The sequence below is a fragment of the Rhea pennata genome, chromosome 26 (assembly GCF_028389875.1).
Source record: "Rhea pennata isolate bPtePen1 chromosome 26, bPtePen1.pri, whole genome shotgun sequence".
Classification (NCBI taxonomy): domain Eukaryota; kingdom Metazoa; phylum Chordata; class Aves; order Rheiformes; family Rheidae; genus Rhea; species Rhea pennata.
This window is the reverse complement of record NC_084688.1, coordinates 487,030-506,601: the sequence shown is the minus strand read 5'-3', so window position 1 is coordinate 506,601 and position 19,572 is coordinate 487,030. Positions and strand designations below refer to the sequence as shown.

The following is a 19,572-nucleotide window of genomic DNA, read 5'->3' as shown; positions in this document are numbered from 1 at the left end:
GGCCAGCCCGGGGGGGGCGGGGCCGAAAAGGGCCCCCGGGGGGTCCCAGCGCCAGGTCCCGGGCACGGGGAGGGCTCAGGTCCCGGCCGGCCCTCGCGGCGTCCCGCGGTGAAGGAGCAGGCAGAGGCAACCTTTGTAACCAGGAGCTTTACTGGCTGGGCCAGGCACCCCGCGGGCCCCGGGACTCCCGCAGAGGCTAATCCGTAGCAGCTGCAGGCACCACAGCTCAGCTCGCGCCCTGGACGCACGGGGCTGCACACGAGAACTGTTTTTCATCAACTCCATTCGGTTCACAAGGTACAGAGATCTGGGGAGCATCTGCCAGCTCCCGCCGCACATCAGTCACAGCTGCAGCCACGGCTAAGGCCGGACACCAAACCAGGCAGGTGCACATTCTCCTCCCACAGTCTCTTTTGGCATTAGGTGGAAAGGTCGACACGTCCTGTCAGGACTACAGCTCCGGCGATCCGCGTGTTTCAGCCCAACAGCGAGTGTCTGGAGCCCGGACACAGTATCTGTTTCCACTGCCGCTGGTTTGGAGGCTCAGCATCAAGAGAAAGCGTACAGTGATTTCAGATACAACCTGCAGTTGTGAGGCTCCTGCATTTCTACCTCCAGGAGACACAGCAGCCTAACAAAACAGAGATGATTAAGCCAGCAGTCTTCCAAAGCATAGCAGCTCCCAGTACGTAAGCACAGAGCAGTGATGCCTCCTTCCTGCAGGAGATAAAGGGGAGCTCCTTGACCTGGAGCTGCTTCTTGTACTTTACCATTGTAGGGTATTTTGCTATAGAAGTATTTTCTAGACAAATAAACGCTTGGAAAAGTGACCTCAACCTTCAGAAGACATCAGTAACCTTCCTCATCTTTTCTGGGGCTATGAAAGGGAAAACTGCTGCTACTAGAAACTTTCAGAAACTGAAGTCTTTATAAAATATATTACTGTCCTCTGCCATTAGATGTAGCTGATGACACACAATGATAGCAAGGACCATATGGGAGAGAAGAGCACAGAAAAGATATCAAGACACTTAGCAGGCACTGAAAATGATTAAGAATGATGACCCAGTTTCTCTCTCCTACAAAGTGCATTACCCCACTGTTAACCCCCATACTTTAGTTGCTCTTGAGCAGTAACTTCTCTATAAATAGGAAAAAGAATACGAAGAATCAGAATTACCTGTTCAACCATGTAGGACTGGGCAAATAAGGCCAGACTGAAAATACTCTCCAAGCTTTCAGTTCATACCACACCACCCTCAAAGGTGGCAAAGCCTATGAGCGAAGCTATCAAAAAGGAAAGAAAAATCTAGGGCTTACAATAGAGGAAACATTTTATAGCTCCACAGCAAATAACCAAGAATTCAAATTTCTCAGTTCCCTCACACTGGTACCCCTGGGAATCCTTCTCCAAACAATCCCCACTGGCAGAGCTCTGAGCAGTTCTCTAGCAGTATAACAGAGCCTGAGCTTTCAGGAATTACCCACTTGTCACATCAGCTGCATCATGGCACCGTGTGCGCCTTGAACGCTCTAAGACCACGTATTTTACCTATAGGTCTGATGGGTTTTGGAGACAGCTTGATATTACCGTACAGTGCAGCTGTTCCCTTCTTATCCCAGTCCTCATGAACAATCCTGACATCTTTCCATCATGGAGGCAAATAAAACATATCCGATCACAGGAGATCCCTCTTCTATACACATACACAAAGCTGTAATTCACCTGATACAGGGGCAGTTTCAAAAAACTTTTGAGAATAACTGTACAGATGTTTTGAGCTCAGAAATCTAGCCCACCAAAACTAACATTACAACCTCATGGGGCAGCAAGAGCTACACAACGTTGGGCTCCAATTTCAGGCGCAGAACTATATAAAGTGCTAGTTAGTGGCTTGTTAAGTTATTGCTCCCAAGAAGTCAGGGGCTTCCAACAACTCAGTTTTTGTCATGGCCTATAAGGCAAAGCAGTGACAGAAGCTGAATGTTGTGGCAGCAGTTACTAAAAAGATGGCTCATGCTAAACACTGTCAGATACCATCACTATACAGTCCCATCCACCATGAGGTAGAAGGGAAAAGAGGAGGCGAGAAAGCATTCAATAAGTGACCAGAGCAAGGTGAAGAGCTCTCTCACAGAAGAGAACACAGATATCCCAAGTTGAAATAAGAACTAGGTTTTAAACCCACAAATGACTGCTAAGTATACGTAATACACAAAGTTGGTCACTTGGTACCTCCCAGCTCTGTTAGGGATTTGGGACGGGCTGTTTACTTCAGGTGCCAAAGGCATCCAACATTTTGTTGGATGATAGTTTGTCCTCGCAAGGCCAAAATGAGGATTTATGCTAGTATTAAAGCAATGTTAATAAAGCCTCATTCTTACTATTCTTACTTACGGCTGAAGACAGCCACAGCTGCTTCCTTGTCTCAGTTCCAAGGACAGTCTAAGTTCTGTATGGCCAACACTTTTAGGCAAGCAGATTCAGACAAGAAAAAGCACATAAATGGGAGTTTTCCTGAAGAGGTAAGTTGTTTGCTGCACAAATGTGATCTGTATTAGTTTCTATGGCTTAGAAAAAGCAATGGGGAAAGCTCAATACCTCAAAGAGCTGGAAGCCTTGGGCCATCCAGCTTACAGAATGTCTCTCCCCTATAGATTGCTGGTTTGTTTAAGTGACCATAATAGTTACAAGCTCTTTGGTCACTTGTTGCTTGAGCTGGTGTCCTCCATTCAGTTCCTACTGGCAGGTTTTCAACTAAACAAAGCTGTGAAACAATGGGCTGTCTCAGAGACCAAGAACAAGACTGGCCAGGGAGGCCAACTCCACTTCTTCCCTCCTCCAGAAAACCTCTCCCTAGTAGTTCTCTAAGAGGCAGTGTAAGGGAAGTATAGTATTGCTAGTGTCCATGCTGAATGTGTTCTGGAATAACACAGAGAAAAAACTGTTAGTCCATTAGTTTAGAAAAGCAACATATGAGCAGCTGCCACATGTAGATGTTCTTCGCAGGATTCTAGTCATCACAGCAGATGTCTTATTGCCATTGTGTCTCTTACAAAATAGCATCACTAGAAAGCTTGAACTGGAGATGAGCGGTCACTACAAGTACAAACATCTGTGGCAGTACAGTCATGTCCACAACAGAGGCAAGATGTTAGTTTCTACCCAGAGTTGGATATTGCTGAGGGAGAAGAATCAGATTCTACGCACATTTCAGAAGTAGGGAATGGTTATTTTAAAGACAGAAAAGTATCAAGTCCTAGACAGTAGGTCTGAGGGGAAACCAATCCCATTCACCTTGTTATGCATCAACCCAGGAAGGTCAGCCACAAGATTGTCCTCAGTGATGCTAAGTCAGTCTGACTAGTGGTCTCTAGAGCTATAGACACCAGATTTATTGTCTTAAGTGAGGAAGTTTGGAGTAAGCAGCATCCTGGCAGATAATGCAGAGCAACACATGGGTGATTGTGGAGCTATCACATCAATGCCTTTTCCCTATGAATTACCAGTGTAGTTTATTTTAAAATCCAAGCGAGGGTACAGTCACATGTCACAGTGGTGTTCCCAGCCAGGATTGGTTTTTGTATCACTTGTACTCACACAGGAGACAATTTAGGTAACTGTGCAATGCCTTTTCCTTCAAGGATTTCCCTCCACGATGCACAACAGAAAACCAGAAGGGAAGTGATATGATTGCTTATTGGCCCCGTGAGCTCGCAGGATCCAGCTGGTTCAGCTCAGATTGATCCAGCAGTTCAAAGTCATCTCCTTCTGCATCAGTGTCCAAATCTGAGCTGGCTGTTCTGAGAAAGGTCTTTGCACCTCTCTGGGGATTGTCACTGTGTGAAGAGCCTGGCTGAGTGGCTCCTGATAGTGCAAGCTGTATCATCCCTCTGGTGACAAATCCAGCGATGTTGTTAGTGAGATTTTGTACAGATGGCAGTGCACCAGATTCTTCCTGGTCATAAGGGAGATGTAGATCTTCTGTTACTTGTGGGCGGTAAGCAAGACTTGGAATCCCAATGCTGGTGTCATCTTCATCATCTATGCCAGCTGCTTCTGGATTTATGGAAGGAAAGTCAGGGAGATCCCTGGCAAAAGATTCTTCTGGGTCACTGTGACCATCCAGATCTAGAAGAGAAAAAAAGAGTGCTTTAAATGCACAGTACAAGACAAACACCCTTCAGGCAAGGGCAGCACAGCACACAAAAGCTGGGCCATTACCTCACCAAGGTAGACTGGCTCTTATAACTTCACAGACCAAACTTTGTTTAATCAGCACTCACATAACTATTACAGAGGCCTGCTTACCTCCCAGTTCATTCTCCAGGAACACAGGTACCAAACAAGACACTTGCTGCCAAAGGAAAGAACCCTCTTCCTCATTCAGTAGATAAATACAGAGTATAGGAGGGTCTCAGAAGGGAGAGAGATGACTGTGTCTGTACACTAATGACAGGAACAGACAAACAGGCCAGTTGCAGTGACAGAGTTTAAGCTACAACACTTATCCCTGAAGTCATAGGCTGGTGGAGCTAGAACCGCCTTTGAAGAGGACCTGCCATTCCTCTACTAAAGTACCACATAAATTAAGAAGGGAGGTCTGTTCCCCGCCCCCCCAGAAAAAACCCCCCCCCAAAAAACAGGTAGTTCCATCTCATTTTATTCAAGAAGACAGACATCAAACGGCTAACACTCAAGGAAAGAAGGGAATGCACATTCCCTCCAACCTGTCACAGAGGTGCCCCAGCAGCATTCCAGACCTTTGAGAAACTGCCTATTTCCTCTCACCTTCGGATCCCTCTGTCAGTGGAGTCTGGCCTCTTGAAAGGTTAAACATTCCATTTTCAGTATAGGAAACCTCAGCATCCGAGTGCTCCGAGTCAGAGATGGTCAGCTCCTTGGCAACCACAGAGTCATCCAGCTTTGAAACAAGACATACAGTTGAAAACACCTAATAGTAAAAACCTTATGTCTATGTCTCAAGAAAAAATACATGATCCAGTGATGCCAATTTAATCTAATCATGGAAAAAGTATCTGAGGCTCATTTCATCCTTTACTGTCTAGCCAAGGAGACTACTTGATACAACAGCTCTGGACATCCATAGTACTCACTGCCCTCAAAGGCTAGCTTAGAAGCAAAACCAGGCTGCTGGTGGGTCTGCAACACAGCATCTGAAAACACTAGCTGACTTCTTCCATGCCCAGGAGAGGAAGCTTAGAGATAAAGGTCTAGTGAGGAAGATTTCAGACTTTACAGGTACAAAGATGCAGCATACTTGAGTGAGACAGAATAGAAAAAACAAATTCTCTCAGCAGAGAATATCCTAATGTTCCATCACAACTCAGCTACGGTGTGTCACATAATGGGCTGCGTACTACATGTACGTGCAACGCAGCCAATTCGTTCTGTTCAACCGAGATTTTCTGTTTCGGAGACATGACATTACCTTGGGACAGAATGCAGCAAGCTCCTCTTCACTGTCACTCCCATCATCTGTAGCCTCCTGATTAAGGCCTCGCTGACGCACTGCCAGAAACCAGAGTCAAAGCCTATTATTGCTGTTAGGACAGAGGTCTGTACAGGAACAACCCTAGGCCAAGCAGGAAAACCCTAAATTGGCAAGATAGGCATAATATAGCATGCTTTATTCCACAACCGAGCCACATGATTATTTCTGACTTGGGCTGCCGCAGATCTTTTGCCAAGATGAACATGCTTAGCAGCTACCTTGTACTGGAAAGAGAGACAGGACTGTCAGTACCTCTGCGGTATGGAACACTCAGCTCTGGCAGCTGAGAAATGGAGAGACTCAGCACTGCTGAGAGCTCAGACCAAGTGTTCGTCAGAAAATTCATGTGAAAGTGGAGCTGCCTCACTACCTTCCCAAAGCATTTGCAAGTATTTGCCAAAGGTACTGGAGCAACTACAGTGCAACACATGCAATGCTGTCCCACTCCAAGACCTTTTTTCTTTTTCTTTTTCTTTTTTTCCCCAAAGGCTGTTTTAGATACCAAGTACCTATGTCTTGAGAATCAGAAATACACTATGGAGACTTACATTGCTTTTCCTGCTGCTTTGACATCATGTAGCCTCGAACACCGAAATCCAGCCGCTGCAGAGCTGGCTCCAGCTTCATGTACATGCGCTGCCCCAGTCTGTGGTACACAGCAAGGGGCCACAGCAGGATGAAGAGCACTGAGGTAAGTGGGAAGGCTAATTAGATGTTTGTTCAGTATGCTACTTAGCAAACACCTTGCCCATTCTGTGATGCAGTGTAACACACATACAATATGCAAGATCTGAGTACTGAAGGCAATGCTGTAGAAGGCAGTTAGAATTGGTACAATCACCCCTGCAAATTTAACAGAATTGAGAGGCCAAACTGTTAGCACTCAGATCTACAGCTCCCAAGCACTCAAACATGCTTTGTTTGGACTGGAGACTGAGTCCTGGACAGCAATCACCACATTCCAGGTGGAATGCATTATTTTAAATTTTAAAGCCATTCATACAAGCCTTGCTTTTGAGCAGAAGAGCCCCAAACCTCAGCCACTCAAATCTCTATCCCTCTTCAACTGAGAATCTATATTTGGCACGGGGATCTTCTACTTACACAGAAAGTATGAGAGCAAGAGTCCAGGGATGTACCGGCCCAGAACAGCCAAGAAAGTAAAGACTCCACATACTAGAAGGCAAAACTGAAGACATGGGAGACAGTGAGTTTCCAGAGTTAAACACTGGAATCATTTAGTTCTCAACCACCTTGATCTCTGCAGAATTCTAGGTAGTGAAATCATGATTTTAATGACAGCAAAAACTTCCTAGTGTTCAACTTCACTATTATAGGATTAGAATGGATACAAGAAGTATCTGGCTTTAGAGTGACAAGCAACATAACAAGGCTTCTTGTCATAGAATATAATGTGCTTCTCAAAGCAGGCATGCTAAAAGCAAGTAAGAGGTTAAAGATAAAACTCGCTCAGGTGCAAAAGTACAAGAAAACTATTGCTGTGCCACAGATTCTTTGTATAAGCTTCAAGAAAAGACATGAAACTTTTTGCACTGGTTCTGAAACTGTTAAAATTGAAAGAGGAAAAGAGTGACAGACACTCAAAACCCAGAAACCTACAGAAGAAGCAACTATATTTAAACTTCACTAGTGCAATCAACATGCCAACACTTGCTTTCTCTTCCCTTCCCCACAATCTGATTATTTTGCCTATGCTTTCGATTTCTCTCTTCCACTTAATAGCTACGTTGTTCTGGGAGACCTCCCATGGTAACCTCCCATGTTGGGAATGCATTCAGCCAACTCTGGATGCAACTCCGAAGGGATACTAGCAGTCAGTAGAGGCTGGATACCAAATATTTCATTTGATAAAATCTATACTTTCTTACCTTGCCAGGGTTTTGCCTCTTGAAAATAAAGAGATTTCTTAAGAAGTTGGTCCCAGCCACCCATCCTTCAGCCAAATGGTGACACAGTTCTGGCACTCCAAGCAGCCGAGGGTGAACATATCCCCAGCTGCAGTTAAGGTAAGAATTCATGAACAGACATTACTGCATTGATTTTAGTGCAAAATTAACTTATTACACTTGTCTCAATACTACCTTGTCTTTCCCCCCAGCTGCTGAGCTCTAGAGATGAGGGTCAGCCTGCCTTTCAAAACATAGCTTTTTCAAAAGCAGCATTTACACGTACAATTCTACAAGTGTCCCAGTTCTCTCATAGCAGCTAAGGAGCAGTAATTCAAGTCACTCGGTCTTTTGTCTGGGACTAAGGTTTCCATGCTACTGGAGGGAAAGGGCAGTGCAACATGAGCTATCTTTTTGGAGAAAGTTCTAAAAGTAGTCAGTGTCAACTCATTATCAAGAAAACTTTGCCAGTTTTCTAACAAACCGCATGAAGCTAAAAATTTTTTTTTTCCAGGCAGTATTTCTCTGTTAGTTTAGCTGAAGGCAAAAAGATAAAGAAGAATTAAATCAAATGAACTCATTTGCATTCTCTTTGCATTTCTTCAGTCAAGTGCAACCGCCAAGAATTCAGCATGATGTTTCCAAGCAGCTTTGTGCCATACTTTACACATTCTGTCCCTTCTGAAGGCATTATGTTTGGCAAGTTCTACTAGTGCTTCTTAACTGCTAGTCACAAGGACTTGATGCTTAGCAAGAGCAATTCCTTTTGTACTTGGGCTCTTTTCAAATAAATAAATAAAATAAAATAAAAATTGTCATCTGGCAACAGATCGAGTGATTTAAACAGGAGTCTGAGCATCCAGTGTGGCTCAGTGACAGAAGCAGGCAGAAAGGTGCATCCAGAGAGAGGAAGGTATTATTAGTAATGCAACGCCCCAACATTTCTCAACCCATTATTAATGCTGTACTCAGATCATAACTATGCAGTGACAACTTCTTGGACAAGTTTGTTAAAATGTTAAACATCCCGTATGTAGTCTCAGAAGGCTGACTTCAGTATTTTCGATAATAATAATAATAATAAAAAGGAGATCCAAACAAGAAGAAAGTGTTTTTAAGGCAGTACTTCTAATTTAAGAGGGTTGAGGAGAACTGCTGGGGAAATTTTTACAACACTCAAGCAAGTATTATCATAGCCCAGTATCAAGGCAGAGATTAAGGCTTGGGCAAGTCAAAAACTTGCCACAATGGCTTGACAGAGATCAGGGCTCCATCCCTCCTCCACTAGGCAGCTCCCTTCTCCCCTTTCCTTCCTCTGTCAAAGGAGCCAACATTACAAACATATGCAGGTAATAATTATATTGTATCACAGCAAAGTACCAAACAGCAAAAGATTCAATTAGTTTCCTACCTCTCATTGTCTAATTCGTCAGGTCTTGCCACTAAAATATTAAGAACAGACACTAAATTAGTTGCAAGGAATTCTGCCACGAGAATGCTTAGCTCTTGGGATATAACTAAAGCTTTAATGAATTGCGGAACGTCTGGAAAAGACATTAACTGTAATTAAGAACTAGAGTTGCATCACTCTGAAGCACATCTTGAACTAGTACACTTAACAGTACAAGACTGAAAGACAGCCTTCTTGTTGCTCCTCAGTATTGTTGGACAGCATCTGGAAGGCTGCTCTGGTTACAGCAACAGGTTATTAGCAAAAAATAGTGCTTTCACCTCCCTCCCTCCCCCACATACATCCAGATGTGGAAAGAAGAACAGTCTACTTATTCAGAGGCACCAAAAAGTTAAGTCTTTTGATGCTTTGTCACCCAGATTTGTATTTGAAAAGTGACCCAGGGATGCATCACCTATCCAGACACATTAAATCTAGGTTATCAGGGAGCTGGAGAGATAACTCCCCCTACTTCTCTGTAACTAGGAACACTGCAGCTAAATAGTCTGAAAAAAAGCTAGTGCTAGAAATTGAGTAAAGCTTTAATATCTTCCCAAGAACGACAGAGACGGTTAGGGATCCAACTCTGGGAGCATGCAAACCATACACACTGCTTCCAAATCCATCCATCCACACAAAGTGTATAAAATCTAGAACTACTAAAAATGCTGTTTGTCACAACTGTTATTATTATAAGTGATAGACAGAACTGCTTGTTTACGAAAAGTTTAACTCAATTAGCAGCCTTTAACCTGCTTTCCCTTTCAAAAAGGTCTGTACTCAGTAAGTAAGGCTGGGATCCATCTTTATCCTAAAACACCAAAGCTGGTTTATTACAGATTCAAAGAAGAAAGGCACACCTCCATTTCTCACCCTTGTACTGACTGCTCAGAAGACAAATCATTTCTTCAAAACTTGCACTAGTTCACGTGTATCAGATGTTTCATACCTGCACACTACCATTTTAGTGATCTTCTCATTACAAAGTTCTTCTATGAGCAGAATATTCTATACAACATCAGCTGAAGGCTCTGTAGATCAGTCCCTCATAAATGAAGAACATCTTATTCTTAATATGTAAGATTAGACAGAAGTGGGAAGCAAAGATGGCAAAAGTCCAAAGAGGCTAATATTCCAACATACCCTAAAAATCACACATGGCAAGTGAACAAGAGCCTATGATGACATCCCACAAACAGAAGTGCTAAACACAGAGGCTCCCTGGTAACCTTGTAAAACATCTCAGCTCTCTAGCAAGTGAAATGCAAGAGGGGACTCCCAAGACGACAGGATGAATGCCAATGCCACTTGCATAAAAAGCTCATCTTACTTTTACACAAGTTAGGCTTTTTCAAAGCAACTCCAGGAAGAACAAGTGGCACAAACTAGCTACCGTGTTTTTGCTTGCTTCTAGATCACAAAGTAAGCAGTCAATCTAACCATTTAACACCAAGTGGTGCAGAGCGCATGTACTCCTAGAGTTAGAAACAGTGCTTGTTTTTCTGGTATCAATTCAAACGCTGCAGCTTACCTCCAATTTCAGGCCAGATTTTGTTCTTCCACTGATCTAGGCAAACTACTACCATGAGGGTGAATGCGACCAGGAACACCAGCCGCAGGGAAGTGAGAGCAAAAAACCTACGGGAAGACACGAAGAAATGGGTCCGGGTCCGGGCCCGGGCCCGCACGGCACGCGCAGGGCTGGTGCCGCGAACCAGGGCCCCCCGCGGCCAGCCGCCGTGCAGAGCAGCCCGCACGGGCCGCGCAGCGAGCACCCCGGCTGCCGGGGCCGCGCCGCGCCGCCGCCCTCCGCCGCGGCTCGCGGGGGCCCAGACCCGCCGCCGGCCGCCGCTCACCCGAAGAGGCCGTGCGCCGCCGCCCAGCACAGCGCGCTGCGGCCCGGCCGCTCCCACACCAGCGCGGCCTGCACCGCGCTCAGCAGCGGCTCGTAGGGCCCCAGGCGGCCGCGCAGCGCCGCGCTCAGCGCCTGCACCCGCCGCTGCCGCTCGCCGGGGCCGGCGGGCCGCGCCGCCGCCGCCGCCATGGCTCCCTCACGGCGTCAACATCCGCCCCGCGCGCGCGCGCACGGCCCGACGACGACATGGCGGCGCCCGGCGCCGGAAGTCAGGGCGCAGCGGGCGCCGCCATGGCGGCCGCGGCGCCACCGCCTCCCCGCTGGCCCGTGCGCACGCGCGTTGCCGGGGTGCCGCGAGGGGCGGGGTGCGCGGGCTGCGGGCTCCCGGAAGTGCGCTGTGCGCATGCTCAGTGCCGGTTGGCGCCGGGCGGGAGACAGCGGCGGGGCAGCGCGGAACCGGCGCGGCGCGGGGAGCGGGGCCGAGCGGAGCCGGGGAGCGAGGGGCGGCGCGGGGCGAGGGCCGCGATGCCGCGGGAGATCATCACCCTGCAGCTGGGCCAGTGCGGCAACCAGAGTGAGCGGGCGGCGGGGCGGGGCGGGGCGGGGCGGCGCGGGAGGCTGTGGAGAAGGGGGCGGAGCCAGCGCGGGGCGGGGCTGGCGGCGGGGGTGGGGGCGGGGCCAGCGCGGGGCGGGGCTCGCGGCGGGGGCGGGGGCGGGGCTCGCGGCGGGGGCGGGGGCGCCGCGGGGGCTGCCCCGGGGTGGCGCGGGCCCGGCTGGGCCCGGCCCGGCCCGGCCCTCCTGACTGCTGCCGCCCCGGACTGCAGTCGGCTTCGAGTTCTGGAAGCAGCTCTGCGCCGAGCACGGCATCAGCCCCGAGGGCATTGTGGAGGAGTTCGCCACCGAGGGCACCGATCGCAAGGACGTCTTCTTCTACCAGGTACGGCGCGCCCGCGCTGCCCTGCCCCGGCCCCGGCCTGCGCCCTCGGCGTGCCGCAGCAGCTCTGACTCGGTCTTCGGCTGTGCCGGCTTTGGGGCATGGAGAACCACGCTGCTGGCAGCTCCTGCCCTCCTCACTCGGCTCATCTGCCCCTGAGTGCCGCCATGGTTGTTCCCAGCTGCCCCAGCTCCCTCCTGCAGCCCCCATTCAAGGGCCTGGGGGCTGCCTCTGACCCTGGGTCGGGTTATTTGAGTGGCAGGCTCAGCCAAACTCTCCTGCTAGGCAGTGTGCTGTCAGGGCTCTCGTCTGTGCTCCAGTTTCTGGAAATGGATGTGTTGCGGAGGCTGGTGAAGGTGGGACTGTGGTGGTTGAGAAAGACTTCTATAGTTACCATGTTATATAACTGCTGAGACTGCAGGCCCTTTATGGAAGAGCCACCTTGCTGCTCTGCCTGCCCAACATTCACGATAGGCTCTGGGGTTCATAAATATTGCAGCTTACAGACAGCACGCAAGTTTCTCTACCTTCTCTTCTCTGTCAGAAATGACACCGTGTTGTGCTCCGCTGTGGCCAGGGGGTGGCATACTTGGTTGCAGTTTCTCTTGCAATAAAAGGCTGTGCTGACTTGTGACTGCATCATGATCTCACTGTTCCTTATTAAAGGCAGATGATGAGCACTATATCCCACGAGCTGTGCTTCTGGACCTGGAGCCCCGAGTTATCCACTCCATCCTGAACTCCCCTTATGCCAACCTCTACAACCCAGAAAACATCTACCTGTCTGAGCATGGAGGGGGAGCTGGGAACAACTGGGCCAGTGGTTTCTCACAGGTAACAGACTCTGATGCTCATGCGTGCAGGCACTTCTCAGTAGGCATGAGGATTTACCGTGGCCTTTCTCATGTCAGGCTCAGTGCATGCTATCTAAAGAATACCATATTATTCAGCCAGAACTTATGACTGCCCCTTTGTGGCACCCCTTAATGCAGAATCACATTGCAAATCTGACTTGGCTTCGCACCAGGTTTGAGGGACTCTTTACTGTTCTGTGCAGGAAAGGAACAAGTCCTGTTTTGGTTTTATCTTGCAGGGAGAAAAAATCCATGAAGATATTTTTGACATAATAGACAGAGAAGCTGATGGGAGTGACAGTTTGGAAGTAAGTAAATCAGGGGGCTTTTGGTTCCAGTTGCCCTGACTGGTGATTCCTGGGCCAGGCTGGTAAAAGGGGCACCAGGGATACCTACAAGAACTCAGAGATGTCAAGGAGAAGGTGGTCTGGCTCTTCAGCTGCTTTGCCTTGTGCATCTGGCAGTACCTTGGCTACCATCCACATAAACCTATTTCCTGTGTGTAGACAGACAGGGCTCCCTGGTGTTTGTATCAAGCTCTCACATGGCAACACGGAAAGGGAAAATGTGATTGTAAAATAGGTTGGCAGAAAATCTAAGAGCAGGTTTTGAGGCCTGCAGTAGGAGGGAGCTGCCCTGAAGTCAGGTAGAGGGTGTTAGGCCTCAGGGACCCTAGGAGGAAGGAAATAGCATGGAGGGCCAGGGAAAGGGCAAAGAATGCATACCTTCACTTTATTTGACTGACTGAATCCTGAAAATGACGTCCAAGCTATTCTGAAGCCTGTTTAGAGTGGGAGGAATCCAGGAGGCTCCTGAGCAGCAGTTGTTCTTCTTGGCAAGTACAGAGGAGTGGGTTCCTCCCACGCAAGCAGAAGTGGCATGATTAGTGACTGCTGCTGTGGTCTGGAGGAGACAGGGCTAGCCTCCACGTACCATTCAAACGTACCATTCATCTCTGCGCTCTCAGCAGCTCTTGTTGTAGGGGTAGTTCTCACGCTTGCTGGCAAGTCTCTGGTGGTGGTGGTGGCCCAGCCTGTCTCTGCTCTGCCTTTTTTTGGAGCTGAGCTGGACTTTGACCTGCCTATGTTCTGCTTCTTTCCAGGGATTTGTGCTTTGCCACTCCATTGCTGGTGGAACAGGCTCTGGGCTGGGCTCATATCTCCTTGAGAGGCTGAATGACAGGTGAGCATTCAGCCTTATCCCCTTCCCTCGTGGCAGAGTCTGGCCCAGGCTGGGCAGTCTGCCAAAGCACAGAGCTTGAGAGCCGCTGACTCAGAGCCTGGGCCGCTGCCCCCACCCAAACACTGTCTTGTGCAATCCCTGGCGAGCTGCCCAGGAAAGGATGGCTCCTGATATGCCTGAGGACTTCAGACGCTCTGAAACTGGACTCATGCTGTCCAAATTCTGTCTTCCTTTGGCCAGTCTTATCAGGCAGCTGCCTTCTGACACCCTGACTGCTCCAGGGAAAGTGGGAGGTTCTAGCTGTGGGCTCAGAGCTACCATTCCTGCCTGTTGCAGCTTGCAGCCTCTTTAAAAGGCTTGTAAGCGGCTGCTTAATCAGCCCGTGGATGGCTCAGCCTTGCCTGTAGCTCCGTTTGGCAGCCTGCTTCTGTGCTGCTAGGGTAGGCACTGCTGGGACAAATCCTCTCCCTCCCTAGGAGCTGAGTCTGGCATGCAGTGCCAGTGACTCATTGCTGTCCTGAGCCCTAGAAACTGGAAGGGGAGCTTGTGGGAGGAGAGTCCTAGGCTGGTGATGTTAACCCCTGAGATGGCTGGATTTTCTCACCAGGTATCCCAAGAAGCTGGTGGAGACCTACTCGGTTTTCCCAAACCAGGATGAGATGAGCGATGTTGTAGTGCAGCCATACAACTCTCTGCTGACACTCAAGAGGCTGACTCAGAACGCTGACTGCGTGGTAAGAGTCCTGCTGTATGTCAGGCCAGTGGGGCAGCCAATTCCTGTACGACTGTCCCCAGCAGCTCAAAAATGCAGCCTTTACTGGGGCAGGTGCCATAGCTGCGTGGGACGAGTGCTGTGGCGAGAAGCTGCAGCCTGTGCAGCCCCAGGCACAGTTGTGAGTACGCAGTTCCATTTCTCCCTCCAGAAGGACTGAGCAGACTTAGTGGTGCCAGGGACAAGGACTTTGTGCTAACCCCTGTTGAGCTGTCCTGTTTGGCATTTCTATGTCTTGGGTACAGCCTAATCTTCTCATGGCAGTGAGGGACTGGTGCTGGCTGTGCTGTCTCCGCAAAGCTGTACTGTTACCTTCCACTTGAACAGGAATCTACCGTCACTTTCAGCACCCACAAGCCCCAGCCACACAGCATCTTTAGCCTACACGTTGGCCTTCTGTCAGGTCCTAACCAAGACACTTGCTTGTGCCTCCCAGCTTATCTCTGCACTTGGCAGGGCAAGAGCAGCTGTGCCAGAGTTGCTGAGGGTAAAGGTGGCTGCAAGGTGGTGCTGGTCTAGAGGCAGTACTCTCCTGGGAGAGCTCTGGAGAGCACAGCCAAGACAGGAGGGAAGAACTTCCATTGACAGTGTCAGTTACACTCCAGGAATGAGTCAGCTTGTGGTTTCAAGTGTCTGTCACCTGCTGCAGAGGGCTCCGCCAGGCTGTGGCGCTCAGCGTCTGTCCTGGGCCAGGCTGCATGGTCTGGTGCCCTCAGACACTTGGCTAGGACTGTATTTCCTCCAGGTGCCTCTCAAGATTCTTCATGGAGCTGCTTTTCTTTTGTAGGTGGTTCTAGACAACACGGCCTTGAATCGGATTGCGACAGACAGGCTGCACATTCAAAACCCATCATTCTCCCAGATCAACCAATTGGTGAGGAAGGCTTTTCCCTTTGAAGAAGCCAGCATGCGACTTCCCTGGTGTTTTCCGATTCAATCTGAAACTGCTCCATGGGCTGGACTTGATGGTGGGCAGTCTGGAGCCATAAGCAAGGGTCCTCTGCCCTTCCTGGGATACTCCTCCCTGTGGCTTTGTCGAGGCAGACTCCACAGGCACTGCAGCTTACTTTTGGCTTAATTGCATATAGCTGGATTTTTAACTCACTCCATGGCCGTGCAGTGACCTGAACACTGACTCCAGTCCTCTCTCCCCAGGTTTCTACCATCATGTCAGCCAGCACCACCACACTTAGGTATCCTGGCTACATGAACAACGACCTCATTGGGCTGATTGCCTCACTTATCCCAACACCCCGCCTGCACTTCCTCATGACGGGCTACACACCTCTCACCACAGACCAGTCGGTAAGGCGGCTCGCTGGGGACTTCTCCCATTCCCCCAGGGCAGTAGGAGCTCCACACTCACCCTTGTAACCTCTCATCCAGCCCCATAGTCTTGACATGGGCAGTAATTGCATGCTTGTAATCCCAGATCCATGTGTAGCCTGTTCATGTGACAGCACCTGTGTGATATGGATCAGGCATGAGCAGGCAACTATGCTCGTGCTGGACTACGTAATGCATGCATCAGGATGTTTTTGACAGGTAGGGCAGACAATGCATGATCTGGCAAAAGCTACCCTCAGAAACAATCACAGCAATTCCACCGAGGCAGCTCTGCCACTCCTGTTACCTTGGTGGGCCACCAAGCCAGGCCCTTTGGGTCAGAATACTGTTGATCCTTGTCACGACAGCACTGAACAAGGGCCCCTGATGTCAGCACCATCCCAGGGATCGACCTGCACTCTGGGAGGAGATTGTTACCCTTGAGCTAAATCTATTGCTACTGCTCACGTTTAGCTTGTTCCCAGTCAGTATCCTGCCAGCCACAGCCCAGGCCCCCCCCACCCAAGCTGTGGGGGAGGATAGAGCAGTTTCATTTTGAGAGACGCTCACCTGTGTTGGCCACATCTCAGTTCTGGTAGGAGCTAACAGCTGCTGTTCTCCTCTTGTGTGCATTTCCTCAGGATGTTACTCAGAGAAGCAAATCTGAAAAACTGCTGGCTCTGAAAAGGGTATCGACTGTGTGATCTGTCCTCCCAGCAAGTAGTGTGGGGCGGGAATTCAGCCAGCAGCTCCAACGGTGCCTGAACCTGGGCTGCCACACACACCCCGACAAACTGTCCTTGCTACGGACGCTCTTTGGCCGCTGCACTTCAGGAGTGCTGTGGCTGCTCTGCCCCACAGGCTCAGTGCAGTGCGGCAGGGAGATGGCGGGGGCAGCTGGGACTGATCCCCTCTCCTGTTTTCTTGGCCCTGCCCTTGTCTTGGCAGCAGAACAGGAAAGAATTCAGACAGCAACAACTTGAAACACTTCCCCTGTCACTCTAATCTCCATTGAGCTTGACCCTAAGCCCCTGCTTTGTTGCAGGAGAGGTAGCTCAGCTCCCTGTGTTGGAGGCTACGCAAATGCTGTGGTTCTCAGCCTGACTGTGCCTGTTGTGTGACTATGAGATTTCCCTGCCCTGCATGCATGTGGCTCCATCCCTAGGGTTGAGAACTTCTACTTTCAGCTGGCCTCTGCTCCTGTATGCATGTGCTGGGCAGCGGGAGAGCAAGGGGATAGCACGCACATTCCCTCTGACCCCCTGGCTGACATTTGCAGGTGGCCAGTGTGAGGAAAACCACAGTCCTGGATGTGATGAGGAGGCTCCTGCAGCCTAAAAACGTGATGGTGTCCACAGGGCGAGACAGGCAAACCAACCACTGCTACATCGCCATACTCAACATCATCCAGGGGGAGGTGGACCCCACACAGGTGAGCTCCTGCAGGGGTAGCGTGTCACAGCCTTGTTTGGATACTGTTGGACTTGGCATGGCCTGCCATAGCAGGGCAGGGTCACCATCCTCCTGTGCAGGGACCCTGGAGAGATACTGAGGTGCCTGAGGACTGTCTCCAGGTTGCTCCAGTGTGAGCCGTGGCCTTGTGGAAAGGCTGTTAACCCTTTGACCTGAGGAACCTGCCTGCCATTTGCTGAAATCTACCTTTCTGAGACCATATATTCTGCAAGGGCACAGCTCCTAGGCTGACTTGGCAGGAACAGACCTGCTGAGCTGCTCTGCCCATTACCTTGATACCTCTTACTGCTCTCATCTCACTAGGTTCACAAGAGTCTACAGCGAATCCGTGAGAGGAAGCTGGCAAATTTCATTCCCTGGGGCCCTGCCAGCATCCAGGTGGCTTTGTCCCGGAAGTCCCCCTACCTGCCATCTGCACACCGTGTCAGCGGCCTCATGATGGCAAACCACACCAATATCTCTTCGGTGAGTGTCTTCCCTCTAAACCACAGGCAGCTGCAAATGCATCTTCTCTTGGCCTTTCACTCAGCTGCAGTAGGGCCTGCAGTTGAGAGGCCACTTCCCTGCTGGAGAAATATCAGGGCACAGGTCTGGACTGCAGTCCAATGAATCCAGCTGTACTCTGGGCTGGAATACCATCTCTGGTCCCAGGCCACAAGGACAGGCTGCAGCAGGACCCCATTCTTCCTTGGCCAGAAGCAGTCTCAGAAGCACAAGCTGATCCTGAGCATTGGCTGGGTGCAGGCCTGGAGCTGCTTGCCTTTCTTCCTCCTCGGCAGCAGCCTAGCGAGATTGAAGGCTGCATCCCCCTCTCCTTTGCACATGGGATCCCTAGGGAGCTCTGGCCCATCTGACTGTGCTGTGTTGCTCTCCAGCTGTTCGAGCGGACGTGCCGGCAGTACGACAAGCTACGTAAGCGGGAGGCCTTCCTGGAGCAGTTCCGCAAGGAGGACATCTTCAAGGACAACTTTGATGAACTGGACAACTCCCGGGAGATCGTGCAGCAACTGATCGACGAGTATCATGCGGCCACGCGACCCGATTATATTTCCTGGGGCACGCAGGAGCAGTGAGTGCCCTGCTGTGGGACGGGAGGGTCTCATGGCTGCCTCCACACATGACAGCAGGGTTTCTCTCTGCTGTGCCCACGTTTAGCACCCCCAGCGCTGCCCAGCCGCGGGCGGAGTAGTCATACCTGCTGCACACACACACTGCATTCCTCAGCAGAAGTGGCTCTGCAAGGGGCAGCACTGCCTCTGGACACCCTTAGCAGGGAGACAGCCTCTGCTCCACTACATGCCCTGGCCCAGGACGGGACTGGGGCAGCTGCTCTCTATGCTGGTAGGGATCCTCTTCCCATGGGAGCAAGTGCTCAGGCAGAGGAGGATGAGGGCAAAATCTGGGGCCAGGAACAGGCCTGGTCCAAAGAGTTAGGCCTAGAAGACCCCTGTGGCTAAAAGCTCTGTGTGGCTGAGCTAGTCCTTGCCCTGGGTGGGAGTCTTGTTCCTCCTTTGCCAGGTCAGGCCTGGGGCACAGGCTCTATCTATATTTTTGTAGGTTATTTTGCTTTAATAAAGGCTGTTCCTGCACTGATTCTGCTTGCATGGCAAGGAAGCAGGCAAGGCTACCAGGGCCAACGCTTGCCTTGCTGAGCTGCCTGGCCCCAGCTGCAGCAGGCTCAGCATACCAGCAGGAAGGTAGGAATGGTAACAAGGAATATGAAGGCTGTGCCACGGTCTCCTACCTGCTTCCTTTATTCTGCCTGTCTCAGGGAACAAGAGAGCACTTGCCTGTCCTAAGGATCCATCAGGGACTGCTCCAGGAGCTCCTGGGTAAGGCTGAGCCAAGCAGGAGCCGCACTCGGCTGTCGTGGGCGCAGCTCAAGTGGGGGCCACGTCCCTGTGCAGTGGAGGGCCTAGAAACCGGGCCAGCTGCTCACCTGCATGTCTCAGGTGGCATGTGCGGAGCCAGCCCAGCCCCTGGCTGGGGAGCCAGCCTGCTGTCGGGGCAGAGGGCAATGCTGGTCCTGCAGGCGCTGGGTGCCTGGTGCAGCAGAGCCAGAAATACTGGAACAACCTGCTGGCACAGCCTGGAGGAGGATGGAGGCCGGAGGCCGGCACCGCCCTGCCTGCCGTGTGCCCAGAGCGACGCCGGCACCAGCATTAGTGTTTCACGTGTGGGGTGAAGCTGGGCACCAGCAGGGAGGCCCAGCAAGGAGCTGGCTGTGCCCTCCTTACCGCTCCGGCTATGAGCTGCACAGGCAGGGGCTTGGAGCCTGCTTGGGCCGGCAGAGTTGCTGGCTG

At 50.7% G+C, this 19,572-nt stretch overlaps 2 protein-coding genes across 2 annotated transcripts; one reads left to right on the top strand and one right to left on the bottom strand.

Moving 5' to 3' along the window:
* Window positions 1-132: 132 nt before the first annotated feature.
* Window positions 133-10,917, bottom strand: RETREG3 (reticulophagy regulator family member 3). The gene is made up of 9 exons (XM_062595791.1): window positions 10,730-10,917; window positions 10,405-10,511; window positions 8,835-8,865; window positions 7,406-7,532; window positions 6,621-6,705; window positions 6,065-6,202; window positions 5,454-5,533; window positions 4,793-4,925; window positions 133-4,132 (listed from the first exon to the last, which is right to left on the bottom strand). Exons 1-9 carry the CDS (start codon window positions 10,915-10,917, stop codon window positions 3,699-3,701), a joined length of 1,323 nt encoding a protein of 440 aa, XP_062451775.1. The 3' UTR covers window positions 133-3,698.
* A 274-nt stretch (window positions 10,918-11,191) lies between these two features.
* On the top strand, window positions 11,192-18,862 carry TUBG1 (tubulin gamma 1). The gene is made up of 11 exons (XM_062595587.1): window positions 11,192-11,302; window positions 11,553-11,665; window positions 12,329-12,496; window positions 12,756-12,824; window positions 13,619-13,698; window positions 14,306-14,432; window positions 15,258-15,344; window positions 15,626-15,775; window positions 17,076-17,228; window positions 17,573-17,734; window positions 18,145-18,862. The coding sequence occupies exons 1-11, from the start codon at window positions 11,254-11,256 to the stop codon at window positions 18,340-18,342; spliced, it is 1,356 nt and encodes a 451-aa protein (XP_062451571.1). The 5' UTR covers window positions 11,192-11,253; the 3' UTR covers window positions 18,343-18,862.
* The last annotated feature ends 710 nt before the right edge of the window (window positions 18,863-19,572 follow it).